Raw genomic sequence first — 14198 nt, forward strand, 5'->3', positions numbered from 1 at the left:
ATAATTAAGTTCTTAACCCGAGGTACCACTGTACTTGCTTTCTAGCCCAACCCCCTGCAATGCAGAAATATACAGCTGTCCTGTGCAGGGATCGAACCTGCAACCATGACATTATCACGCTCTAGCCGACTGAGCTGTCCAGGCAGACATTTCAGTTGTTCTTTTCTGAACCTTTTCCCATTCTACAATTTCCTCTTTGGGTGGACCCAGTGACCCAGAACAATGCACAGTATTCCAGATGCAGTTGCATCATAGATTGTATAACAGTGTTGGTTTTCAATGCCTTTCCTGATTATCCCTAGCATGGAATTTACCTTTTTCACAGCTGCCGTTCGCTGGACCGGCATCTTCACCAAGCTACCCCCCAACAAGGTCTCATTCCTCACCAGTTGCCGCCCCATGGACAGATACAGTGGTACCTCGGATTAAGTTCTTAATTCGTTCCGGAGGTCCGTTCTTAACCTGAAACTGTTCTTAACCTGAGGTACCACTTTAGCTAATGGGCCTTCTGCTGCCGCTGCACCCCCAGAGCACAATTTCTGTTCTCATCCTGAAGCAAAGTTCTTAACCTGAGGTAATATTTCTGGGTTAGCAGAGTCTGTAACCTGAAGCGTATGTAACCCGAGGTACCACTGCATGTGAAATTGAAAATGCCCTCCAGAGAGAGGTATGCTTTTTAACTTCATTGTTTTAAAAACCTATCTGCCGTTTTATAAATCTACAGTATTTGTCCCTTTAAAATTTCGTTCCAGACTTCTCTGTACCATTTCACAGGGCAGTTTATGCCCTTTAAAGATAAATGCATCAAAACACACACACACACAAATAGGTGTGCATTTATCATCATACATATGGTTCCTTTGTTTTTGTATGCCACCTTTCCTCTATCATTGAGCTCCAGGCAGCTTACAAAAATGGCCCCCAGAAATTCAAGCCCTTACCGACCTGCTTCACTTCAGCAAGACTGCAGCATCACCTGCGTTTCAGACAGATGAAAGCACTAACCTCGGAATCTTTCCTTTTTTAAACATATTTGTTTATTGTGAATGTTGAAAAACATCGAATGATTGTTAACACAAAAGACGAGGCGATTGGAGGGAGAGGAAATGGCAAATTACCGTCAGAGAACTGGAAGACCCTTCATCAACAATTATGCAGAACAGCTTTTGCCACCCTTGGCGCCCTCCAGAACACCTAGAGGGCACCAAGGGTGGCAAAAGCTGTCGTACAAACGAAGCCGTTCGAAAGAGGGGAAAGGCTACTCAGATGGAAATAAACACCGCCAAAGAGTGTCGTCATGATTAGGAATACAAGTGAGCAGGTTGTTTTTACGCCAAAGGGGAGGGAAAAAATCTTGCTTAACACAAAAGATAATATTATTATTTTTAAATCAGTTATCATATACAATAAAATGCTTGTGAAACCAATAGTCTCTTTCGCAAAGATATTATTCTATGCCTTCGGTGCTGGGAGACAGTTGCTTCAACTGGGAGAGGCCTCTTTTCTATCCATCGCTTGCAGCAGATAATCCATCATCTAATGAAGACACAGAGAGAGGAAGAAGAATAACAGTGAGAGGGCAATCTTGACAAAAGCCGCTGCAGTGATGGGTGCAGAGGTCATACGCCCCTCAACCAGCTCCTGCCCAAGATGTTTCACTGCTGGAGGTGAAGGGCTTCCACAAACAGGAGCCAACTGGGTGGCTCCTCACATTTCAGTGGGGCAGACCATGACTGGTAGGGGTGGGGGAGGCAGAAAACCAAGAACAGGTATCGCCAGAGCCACCCACTGACTACTTGTAAGCAGGGCCGGATTTAGGTCTGATGAGGCCCCAAGCTACTGAAGGTAACGGGGCCCTTTATATGTCCAGCAGTCCTTTGTCAACAACAAATTGTCACTGTTTTTTGTGTTGAATATATGCTATATGGTAATTTATGGACCTAATAGGTATCTATAGCCACTTGCACATAACAAAATAATAATAATAATAATAATAATAATAATAATAATAATAATAATAATAATAATAATAATAATAATAATAATAATTTATTTATACCCCACCCATCTGGCTGGGCTTCCCCAGCCACTCTGGGCGGCTTCCAACCAAATATTAAAATACAGTAATGGCTCAAACATTAAAAGCTTCCCTAAGCAAAATAGGTATTTTATCAAAGTAATTGTTGAACTGAAATACAATGAAGAAGAAGTGTATTAATAGTGAAATATAATTAAGAAGAAGTATGTTAATAGTGAAATAATTATTAAGCTCTAACTTAAAATGATTTTTTATTCCTAACAAACTTAATAATGCAAACACATTGGCATTTGGCAATAACAAAATTAACATGCAGGTTTTTTTTCCTTTTAATTTTTTTGGGGCCCCCCCAAGAGAGTGGGGCCCTAAGCTATAGTTTGTTTAGCTTATACGTAAATCCGGCACTGCTTGTAAGGAAGGCTGGCGTTGGACAGGAGTTGGTTGAAGGCAGACAGGCAGTGTATTGGCCCATTTGCCCTATATAGACCAGCCCCCACTAACATCAGCGCTGGTGTGACAGGAGAGCATTCTCCGCCAGACCTGAGGCAGCAGGACAGAGTAGGAGGACCAAGAGTGACCATGTGGCAGCAGATATCACTGTGATTGGCATCCACCTGTCTCAAGAGACAACAGCATGGCCCCATGGGGGTGAAGTCGAACCACCATGTTAACAGTACTGAAGTGACCTCCTCAGAGGTCAAGGTTAGGCAGTGTGTATGGAGTCTTTTAATGAACTGAACAGAGTGGAAGATTATGAGTCACAGGGCTGGGACGAGTCAACGAATATATCAGTGCTTATCTTATTTTTCGGGTGCTATTTAGTCAAGGTTGTTAACATTGTTTTATAGATTACGACCACTGTAGTACTTTGAGTAATCCTATAATATGACTTTTGTTGTGCTGTTTAGCTTATCTTCTCCAAGTTGTGACTGTAATTGTTTTACTGGTGAATTGTAATTGTTTTGACTGATGGTTTGTTAACTACTCTGTCTAGTTTATCTTGCATTTGTGGTGTTCTATTATGTTATTGTTACAGTGGTACCTCAGTTTTCAAACGTCTCCGTTGACAAACATTTCGGTTTTTGAATGCTGTAAACCTGGAAGTAAATGCTTCGGTTTTCGAAAACGCCTCAGAAGTCGAACATGCCATGTGGCTTCCGTATTGAGTTTTCCATACTGAGTTTTCAGATTTCGAATGTTTTGGAACTCAAACGGTCTTCCGGAACGGATTACGCTCGAAACCCGAGGTCCAACTGTATTAATTGTTTGTAAGCCGCTTTGCGATTCGGCTGAATGAAAGCAGCATATCATTATAATTAATCATTCAACAGATGAGGATAGCTAAGCGATTCGGGAGGTACAGCCAAGGGCTGCTACTACTGCCCCACATCTCTCATCTGCTGCCTGACACAGCTGCTTCACTATAACTATAACTATAACTATAACTATAACTATAACTATAACTATAACTATAACTATAACTATAACACACACATCCCACTTCCACAACATATTTAAAAGGGAATTGGATGTCAATCAGCCAAAGGCTTGGTTAAAGAGGAACGTTTTCGCCTGGCACCCTTAAGGTGTATAATGAAGGCCGAACCATGTCAGAATAAAGTCATTACTTGGGGCTGTAGTTCATTTACTGCCACCCCAAGCACAAATCAATCAGTTTTTCTAGAAAATTAAATCAAAATAATCGGAAAGGGAGAGCTGTTTCCCCCTTGGTGTAGCAAGCTTCCCAGTACCTCGTGACAGTAAGTTATATATGTTTCAACAAGCTAAAAAATGGCTTTGTGTAAACTGGGAGGTTAGGAATATGCTCCACAGGCAAGAGTTCCAAGATCCAGTCTTTTGCTATTTCTAGGGCACTTCCAGATTGTCACTATTTCAGGGTGGGATTCAATTACATACCATCAAATTCAGCTTGTGCAATTATAGTTGGCTGGGGGGTCCTCACAGCCCCATTTAGGATTCTAGGTAATGCTTGAAAAGCTATTGATTTTTTTATTGGGGAGCAGTTGTAGCTCAGTGGTGGAGCATCTGTTTCGCATGCACACGCTCCCAGGTTCAGTCCACAGCACCTCTGGGTTGGTAAATCCCTGCTTGAAATCTTAGAGACCCAATGCTGGTCAGCAGAGACAGTGCTGAGCTGGATGAACCAACGGTCTGATTTAGCATAAGTTACCTCCACAGAGTTAACTGTTAAACCACAGAGCCTAGGACTTGCTGATCAGAAGGTCGGCGGTTTGAATCCCCGCGACGGGGTGAGCTCCTGTAGCTTGGTCCCTGCTCCTGCCAACCTAGCAGTTCGAAAGCACGTCAAAGTGCAAGTAGATAAATAGGTACCGCTCCGACGGGAAGGTAAACGGCGTTTCCGTGCGCTGCTCGGGTTCGCCAGAAGCGGCTTAGTCATGCTGGCCACATGACCCGGAAGCTACGCCGGCTCCCTCAGCCAATAAAGCGAGATGAGCGCTGCAACTCCAGAGTCGGCCATGACCGGACCTAATGGTCAGGGGTCCCTTTACTTTTTTTACCTCCCCACATATTCCTATTTTGAGGCTCAACTTGCTGACATTCTCAGATGTATTTTCACCTCTGCTGAACCATGTTTGGCATGTTTGTTTGAAGGAAGCAAACCAAAACGAAACGAACTGTGACAGGAAGCTTCCCATGTTCAAATTGTCAATGAAAGCGTCAGAAGTGCTGCAGCAAGGATCATTCAATTTGCAACTCAAAGGTTAACTCTGTTATCAGTAAGTCAGCTAACCAATAGGGGGATGGTGGAAGTGTTGCTTAGCCACCAGACAGAGCGGCTTGACATTTACTGAGGCAGCAAACACTCCAATTGGCTGTGCAGTTCTCAGGGAAATTTCCCTCTGTGTGTTTGGCTGAATGTTTCCCTGCTGCTTACAAGGCCTGAACTAAGAGAGACAAAATCCCTCTGCTTGTTCCTCCTCAAATTATACACTTTGTTCAGTTTGCTCAGTAAAGTGTTAACAGGATTTCTTTCCTCTCTGGACTCCATTATTGAAGTGACTTTTGTCAACACAGAGATGAAGGCAAGCGTTTACACTTACGTCTTTGAGGCTGCTGTTGTCCTCTGCCTCCCAAGCGCTCTTGACAGGAAACGGAGATTCTTCCCTAAGAAGCTGAGCACTTTGGTTTTCGTTCCCCTCAAGAAGCCGGAGGAACTGCTTGAATGTTTCCTCCCAGTGCAGATAGTCTCCCAGTTGCTTGGCATTATTGGGTAGCAAAGAGAAAGGCGACTCATTTCGTTCTTCATATAAGTTAGGGAAATCTCCACTGCTCTTTTTGCCCATGAAGTGCCCTGCAAGAGGAACCAAAATGCCATGAAAGTGGTGCCAAAAGTCATAGAACTGTAGATTGTCCAACCCCTGCAATGCAGAAATCTTTTTGCCCAATGTGGAGCTCGAACCCACTGTTATGTACTGAAGTTCTCACCCTGGGCCAGCAGGGGGATACTGTAGATAGTTTTCACTCAGGTCCACATATGCAAATAAGGGATTGAAAGTGCTGTTCAGTGATTGGATAGTGACAGAAAATGGTTACTGTTGCGTTCTAGTGGAGCTCTATATAAGCAGGCTGGCTGAACCCTTCAGTTCAGTTCTGTTCTGGCCTGTGAATAAGCAAGAGCTGTTTGAAGAATCGCTGTGTCGTCTGATATGTTCACCCACAACTTAACACCCACGATCCTGTGATTAAGAGTCTCATGCTCTACGGACTGAGCTATCTGCTTTATGCTGTGATTCTATCGTCCGGCAAGGAATGCCTGGATCAGGCAGAAGTGCATCAAAGTTGGTACCCTCATAAGAGTACCAAGCTAGCAGAGTGGTGATGGCAGCCATTGTGAAATTTTATAGGGTGCTTCTGGGAACAGGTAATCCAGTCTAGGAAGACATTACTTGTAGCTTAATTTGTTTCTCGGTTCAGTGTTTGTTGCCATCCACCCAAAGCATAGCATGGGCACAAGATCACATCACATAATTAATCCAGGAGAGTTACTGGTTTTTGTAATCAAGATCTCTAAGTAGATTAGAACTGCCACTTTGCCCATAACCAAGCACAGAAAATATGCGGAATGTCCACAGTTAATAGGACATGGTGGTTAAAGGATGCTAGAGATAACTAATCCATGTTAAAGTCTGTGCCTGAAAGAGCTAAATGAAGCACGCAGCTATACTGAAATCCCAGGGCAGGAGTTGGCAAGGTGGCACCCGTGGGCACAATGACACCCTTGGGATCTTCCTCATGGTGCCCACAAAGCCTCTTAACCTCACTCCCATGTCACTGCCCCCTTGGTCATGAAATGGCAAGAGAGGTTACCTTCCGCTCTGTGAAAAGTACGTAGAGCCGAAGGAGGAAGTTGGAAGCGTGACACTCTATCCCACTTCCTCTTTCACCTCTATGTGCTTTCTGAGGCTCAGGTGAATTATTTTATCCAGATCCCTTGGAAAGGAAAAGTGGGTGGGTGGACACGCACACTTTCTCTCTCTCTCAGGAAGGGGGAGAGAAGACACCACAGAAGATTGTGCCCATGTCACTTGCTCAAAAGTTCAAATGTGTCCACAGGTTTCTGGTTAGGTGACTCCTGTCTTGGAGATTGAGGGTTTCGTGCTGGGGCTAAACAGGAATCTTTTGCCTTGACTGAAATATGGTAGCCTCTTCTCTTTCACCCTCTCAGCAACATTCTAGCACACTTATGCATCAAAGATGTTCCAATAAAAAGGAACTCAACTGCTGACAAATTAACGCTAGGAACCTAGATGCCTTGCAAGCAAACTCACTGGGGACTTTTTCACTGGGCTGATGGGGGTGGGGAGGAGAAACAGAAAATTGTGTGTGTGTGTGTGTGTGTGTGTGTGTGTGTGTGATACATCTTTCCAAATAGAAGCCCCCATTAAAGGTATAATTCACACTCTGTATCTTTCGACCGTGTGAGTGCTCCTGACTTTTGGATAGACACACATAGATGCACAGAAGAGTGTGCAGACCAGGTGAGCGTGGATTTTCAAGGTGGTATGATAGAAGCATCAGTGACCACAGTCACTCGTTTCTTTTATCCTGCTGATCAAACAGGCTTTGCTTGCAGGCTTTTGAAGCCCTACAGAAGCATGCAAAAATTATGGGCTAAAATAGACATGAAAGACCTTTTCCTGACTTTAACCCTATTCCTGCCAGCCACCTTGCCACCTTTGGGCTCATCTACACTTTCGGTTGCCGCATATTTTGATCATATTGTGCACTGATTAATTTTTCCCAGGTGCAAGGGCTATCCTCATTGTTCCTCGGCTGTGCCGTGTCAAAATCCAATCTTACCTGCTGATTCGTATCTTATCCAAATGCATAGAAAACCAAGAGGCACATTTTGCTTCCGTTCAGTGGGTAAGGTCAAATTTTCAGAAGGCACAGCTGCAGAACAAGAAAGGTTCTCGGACCCTGAGCAACTAATCAGTACACAATACGATCAAACACAGGACGAGCGAAAGTGTGGATGAGCCCAATGATGACCTCCCCCAAGCTGCTTTCCCCCACCACAATGTCCCTGAAAAAGACACAGGAGAAAAGCAGCGTGGGGGAGGGCGATTTTGATGGCTGGTGGGGAGAGGGTGAAGTGCTTCCATTTCTCCAGCAACTCGTCTGCTCAAAAGCAAAGCCTCTCTTGGAACTTGTTCTAGTTAAATCAATGTTACTTGCAACTACCTATGTAAAGTTCTGTTGGGATGAGCTGTGTTCCCATCATATCATTTCTACTTTCTGGAATAAACTGTCACCTGTCTCCGGGCAGTCAGTATCATCTCCTGCAACTGCAATAGGTGCTGGTGGCGTTGGGAGGTTAATACCACCATGTTAAGGGGGTTGCAGCCAACTATACTTATAGGTAGTCTCTCTTTGCCGGAACCTATGCTTGAAGTTGCATGACAGGGGTGTCATGACAGACACCACACCAAATTATACTAGGTGGCAAGCAGGGCCACCACAGCTGCAGAGATACCTGCAGGCAGTCTTCATGGACTGTTCAGCACTCTTAGATATTTTGTCATGCAACCATGGGCGTGAGAGGAATTACTCTCAAACAGAGAAAAGCCACAGATTCACAGATGTGAACCAATTCTGTGATTTCCTGGTTCTCTCTCTCTCTCTCTCTCTCTCTCTCTCTCTCTCTCACACACACACACACACACACACACACACACACAACCCTCTTCTGTAAATCCATGCACTCAGTTATGGAAGGCTGGAACTGTCTGCATGGAAGAAATACGTAATAGCATGAATGAACCATCTCAAGGAGAAAAGCAAAGAGGTGGCAGATACTTGTGCACTGTACAGATGTGTGGAGGAGGAGGAGGAGGAGGAAGAAGAAGAAGAAGAAGAAGAAGAAGAAGAAGAGGAGGAGGAGGAGGAGGAGGAGGAGGAGGAGTTTGGATTTGATATCCCTCTTTATCACTACCCGAAGGAGTCTCAAAGCGGCTAACATTCTCCCTTCCCTTCCTCCCCCACAACAAACACCCTGTGAGGTGCGTGAGGCTGAGAGACTTCAGAGAAGTGTGACTAGCCCAAGGTCACCCAGCAGCTGTATGTGGAGGAGCAGGGAAGTGAACCCGGTTCACCAGATTACAAGTCCACCGCTCTTAACCACTACACCACGCTTGCTCTCACTGGATGCTACAGATAAAGGGGAAGGTGGCTTAGAGAGATCAAGGCAGTATTCTGCAAGCTATTTCTAATGGGGAAGGGCTATGGCAGAGCAGAACATTCCAGGTTCAACCCACAACATTTCCAGCTAGAGCTCAGAGGACCCATCTCTGAAAACATGAAAAGCCGCTGCCAATCAGTGTAGGCAGCACTGGGTTAAGTGGACCAGGGCTCCGATTGGGCATAAGGCAGCGTCCTATCTTCGTAATGGCAGGAGAGACAAGACGTCAATTTTATAAGATGTAGAGACCAACCTGTCAGGGATCCTATTGTTCATCTAGTACAACCTTTGCTCCTTACAATAGGATACCCTGAAACTAAAGTAGCTCTAGCAGATGCCAGTGCAATGACAGCCTAAGAAAAACCCTGATAGTTTAGACCAGGGAATCTATCTAGTCCCGCATCCTGTTTCCAACAGCGGCAGGCTGGCCAGATACATGAATGGAGGGCAACAGTGCTCCCTGATTGGTTTGTCCTCAGCACCTGGTATTCAGAGCTATACTCTCTCTGTCAATGGAGATTTCATTTTGTTCTCCTATATCTTAATAGAAAACTCCGTTCTCTTGAGTTTAGAACCCCATGTAGCTCAAATGGCAACACCATCCACGGTTCATCAGTACGTTTTAGCAAGCTTGGGGACACCCCAAATACCTCCCTCCCAGTCAAAAAAAAGCTTGAGGGGGGGAAACCCAAGTGAGGGGTGTCTAATAGCAGCCGACTGAGGACCAAAGATGCTCATTTAGCACAGAATGCAGTGGAGGAACAGGAAATGAAGGAGAAGGAGGAATGGAGTATCCTGGCAAAAGGCATGACAAGCTGATTGGCTGGGACATTGAACAGGTGCACTCCACACTGCAATGTTTTGCTGACCCACTTGTCAGGACTGAAAAGACCCAAGGGATGGAATTCTTCTCCGTCGAACCTAGTGGCGGTTATGACTACAGGGTAGCAAAGTCCCCCCCCCCAAAAAAAATAATATTTAATGACCTGCTGTGCGAAGTCGCAATTTCTTTTCCAAAACATGAAAATAAAAATCAGCAACAACGCATCTGCCTGCACACGGAATAGATTGACACGGACAGGATGGAGGGGGTAATGTGATGCGGCGCGGGAGCGAGGCAAGCTGGAGGGGATGCTCTCTGGAAACGGGAGGCATTGCGTCGCCAGGATGGGTACCGAGTTTGGCTGGGAGGAAAATGATAACGGACGGATGGATGCTCTCCAAGCCAGCTTTTCAAAGTTGGGGGAAAGTACGAGGTCCCTCCCTCCGTCCCTCTAAAACTCACTCTCCTTCCCTCCGCTCAATCCTCACTCCCTGAATGCTACTCGCTCCCCCTGCAGAAACGGCGATTGTAAGCTCCTCGCGGCAAAGACCTCGCTCTCTTTTCACTTTCCCTCGGGACTGATGCTCGTCTGTCAAGCGCCAACCGCGGCGTCGGGGTGGGGAGAGAAAGCGCGCGCCACACACACACATTTGGCGACCGTGGGCGCTCAGCAATTCGTGCGTACTCACCCACTGCCCAGTGGCTGCCCCGGGGGTAGACCTTGGCCATCGGGGACGCCCCCTCGCTGCCTTGCAAGGGCGCGGCGCGGACGCCACGTCCCTCCAGCAGCAGCGCGAAGGCGAAGAGACCCAGGAGCGAGAAGAGCCCGCGGGGCTTCGGCAGCAGCTGGAACTCGGGACGCGCCATGGTGCGTTCCGGGCTTGGCCTCGACGGGGCGGCTCGGCGCTCTGCTTGATCAAGGGCAGCGGCGAGTCGCGGCGGAGACTGAGCGCGGCGCTGCTTCTGCCTCCTCGGCCGGGACCTGCCTTTATATGCAGGCTGGGCGAGGTGGCAGGAAAGGTCAAGCCCTTAACGCCTCCCCTCGAGGGCGCTGCTGGAGCAGCGCCTCTCCGCCCGCCTGACTGGCTGGCTGGCTGGCTCGACGGCGAAAGCGCAGCCCAGCGCTCCTCCTTCCTCTGACGCCCACCCGTCCAGCCATTACTGCTTCAGTACTACCCTCTGGGGGAAGGTTCCCCCACCCCGCTCTCCCCCGCCCCGTCTGTGGCTTCAGCAGCTGCACGGCAGGCTGACACCACCAGACTCACAGGTAAAGCTACCCCCCACCGCTCAGATTCAAGGATGGATAAAACGGCACCAGGAGAACTTCTGCCTGTTGGAAAATAACGTCCGTCAGAAATATGAGAGCCCCATGGCAGGCGAGGGGCGGGATAGCAATTCTGAATAATGCCAGGAGGAGTGGGGTCAGCTCCCAAGGCTTAGCCTTGTGAAGTCCTCCTAAAGAAGAGGTTGCCTCTGAGACAATGCAGAGTGTCGTGCCCCACTCACACAAGCAAGCTCTTACCTCTAGAGGGGGGGGGCTGTCCTGTCAGAAAGAGCCTGAGGAGGGAGGAGACCCCTGGTATAGGGTGGTATAGAAATAATGGTGATGATGATAATTCCAGCTGAGGTATATCAAGGCTTAGCCCCAGACTAGATTTCAGTCCTGATAAGTCCTAATAAAAGGGAAGTGTTCCTCTGAACATGTGCCAAGTGCATATCTCTGACTTCTGAGGGGAAATCGCCGACTGGAGGTAAGGGTGCATTGAAAGCTAAGGGCTTCTGTCCACTCTCATTTTAGCAAGAAGTGCTGGGAGGAGACCAGTGGCATAGCGTGGGGTGTGGGGTGCCGTGGCCCTGGGCACATTGTTTTGAGAGGTGCAACCCGGTGCCCCACGAAAGACTCCCTCATTGAGGTTGGAGCTGCAGGAAGGGACGCCGGAGCTCAGTGGAGCCTTCGGGGCCTGGCTCCGGGGTGCAAGAGAGCTGCAGAGGCAGCTTCCTCCCCCGACAGCCCAATTAATATTTAACGGGAGGGAATTGAAAAGGGCAGGTGCTAGAAGCCTGATTTCTGTGTTGCGTGAGATGGGCACCCTGATAAGGTGGCATCTCCAGGAAGCCCTCACCTGCAGAGTGCAGTGGTGGATTGGGTATTTAAAGGGGGGGGTGTGAGAGAGAAGATCTTTCATCATCCTGATCCCAAGTTGTATAGGGCTTTATGCAGTAAAACCAGCACTTCGAACTTAGCCTGGTAGCTAGTTGACAGCTATCTAAAATATATATATTACGGAGGCACCCCCACCTCCCAAAAAAACAACAGTCCAATGAGGGCTGAGTATTGTGGCGGGGGTGGGAGGGAGGGATTGGGATGTCCTGTTTGGAGGGAACAGTTCACTGAACCGGCGTTTTCCTATTTGGAGGGAGTTTCCACTGCAACAGTTTGTTGCAGATCACACTTGGCTTTCCTGCTGGGAAAGCATGTATGTAGGTTTTCCCATTTACCAAGCCCACCGCCAGCTGCTCAATATTGTCCCCTCTGCTGAATGGTAGGGAAGATGCCCGTAGCTCAACACAGCGCATTCCTTGCATGCTACATAATGTCCCAGATGCAGCCCAAAGTGGAGATTTCGGGGCCAGAATGAGGAAATGCTGTCTGAGAAACTGGGGAGAAGAGTTTGGATTTGATATCCCGCTTTATCACTACCCGAAGGAGTCTCAGAACGGCTAACAATCTCCTTTCCCTTCCTCCCCCACAACAAACACTCTGTGAGGTGAGTGGGGCTGAGAGACTTCAGAGAAGTGTGACTGGCCCAAGGTCACCCAAGCCCATTTTATATGGCCATGCAGCAGTAGAGCCAGACTACAGGGCATAAGTCCAGGGTGACCAGGGTGCAATTTTGTTTCATCTAGCCTCAAGTTCTTGCCCATTCCAACAGTTCCTCTCTTGGTTAATTTCATGCTTAATTTTTGCGCTTCATTTCTCCAAGATTGTGTCTTCTCGGTGGCGATGTTTTTATAATTTATTACAGGCCTGGCACCGGTTCTGAGGGGAAGCCAGATTTCACGGCAGCCTCTTCTCCTTCTTCCTTTTGCACATCAAACGCACCCTGTTGCAAGCGCCTGATATTTTCTGATTAATGCGCAAGCCCCCCCTCTCACTGCTCTGCCCTGTGCCATTCATTCATATCTCCCCTATTCACGAAACAAACAAACAAACAAAAGCTCTCAATGGGAATGAAACATGCTTTGCCTCGTCTAAAGCAAACTCCATCTCCCCCTCCCCATTTCAGGACCCTCCTCGTCCATAAATGAAGTGGGGGTCTTTGTTTCCCCCTCTGGTTGGTGAGACTTGATAAGGCCTCCGACTTCTGTTCCCTTATCAAAGTAGGGGGAACGGGCTCTTTATTTGGAGAATTATAGGAGCTGATATCTCCAGGGATATTCACACGTGAACACTCTCGCCTCTGATTGATGAAGCCTTGTGCACTCTGTTATTGTATCCTGCGTGCATTTATTACGCCTGGAGCCTTTGAGAGATACCGGGGAACACCTCTGCGGACACCCACCACATGCCCCTGTCTGTTGATGTTATCCAGTTTTCCAAACCCATCTTTCATTTTGTGCTCCCCACCCGCCTCTCACCAACACATTTCTTCTGCATAGAAACACAGGCAACTTTGCTCCAGGGGATCCTGGCAGTATCTTCGCCAGCACGTTGCTTCCCTTATTAAATCTGCACCAGATTCTGCTCTGCGTCACGGCTGCAGTTCTTTGTAGTTCTGCAAAGTAGAGACACTGCTCTGTCGGTGCCCTTGGTCCGTGGAATGCCCTCCCATGAGATGTCAAGGGGATAAATAACTATGCAACTTTTAGAAGACATCGGAAGGCACAGTACAGGGAAGTTTTTTAATGTTTGATGTTTTGTTATGCTTTTACAAGAACACAAATACAAGAACACCATTGATGGGGCAGTTCACATGAGCTTTCCCCAACCAACGATCACTCTATTAATTTTATTTTTTTCAGAAAGCAAGTGGTGTTGGGGAAATGAATAGGCTTTCCTTAACCTGAATCAGACCCTATTTTATATGTTTGATATCTTCAGGTATCTTAAGGGCTGTCACCTGGAAGAGGTAGGTGTTGGTCTGCCGTAGTCGACCAACTTAGTTGGTCTCTAAGGTGCTACTGGAAGGAATTTTTAAATTTTGTTTCAACCTGGAAGAGGGAACATGCTTGTTTTCTCCTGCTCTGGAGAACCGATGGCTTCAAGATACAAAAAAGGAGATTCCGACTAAACATTCAGAAAAAATGTTTTGGCAGTAAGAGCTGTTCGGCAGTGGAACTGACTCCTTAAGGACACTGTGGACTCTCCATCCTTGGAGGTTTTTAAGCAGAGGTTGGATGGCCATCTGTCAGGGATCCTTTAGCTGAGATGTCTGCATTGCAGAGGGTTGGACCAGATGACCCAACTCTAAGATTCTGTGATAATATGCTTTTATATCACTGCTTTATTGGTTTTAGGCTGTATTTTTAAAATGATGATGTGTGGGTGTGTGGGTGTGGGTGTGGGTGTACACCACTTAGGAAATTATAATAAAATTAAGCAGTTTACAAAT

The 14198-nt window shown here is 47.1% G+C and overlaps 1 protein-coding gene across 1 annotated transcript; it reads right to left on the reverse strand.

Moving 5' to 3' along the window:
• Nucleotides 1-1014: 1014 nt before the first annotated feature.
• On the reverse strand, nucleotides 1015-10665 carry GRP (gastrin releasing peptide). The gene is made up of 3 exons (XM_081213348.1): nucleotides 10275-10665; nucleotides 5122-5372; nucleotides 1015-1536 (listed from the first exon to the last, which is right to left on the reverse strand). The coding sequence occupies exons 1-3, from the start codon at nucleotides 10450-10452 to the stop codon at nucleotides 1483-1485; spliced, it is 483 nt and encodes a 160-aa protein (XP_081069474.1). The 5' UTR covers nucleotides 10453-10665; the 3' UTR covers nucleotides 1015-1482.
• Between the last annotated feature and the right edge of the window lie 3533 nt (nucleotides 10666-14198).

The sequence above is a fragment of the Podarcis bocagei genome (assembly GCF_964188305.1).
Source record: "Podarcis bocagei genome assembly, chromosome: 11".
Lineage (NCBI taxonomy): Eukaryota > Metazoa > Chordata > Lepidosauria > Squamata > Lacertidae > Podarcis > Podarcis bocagei.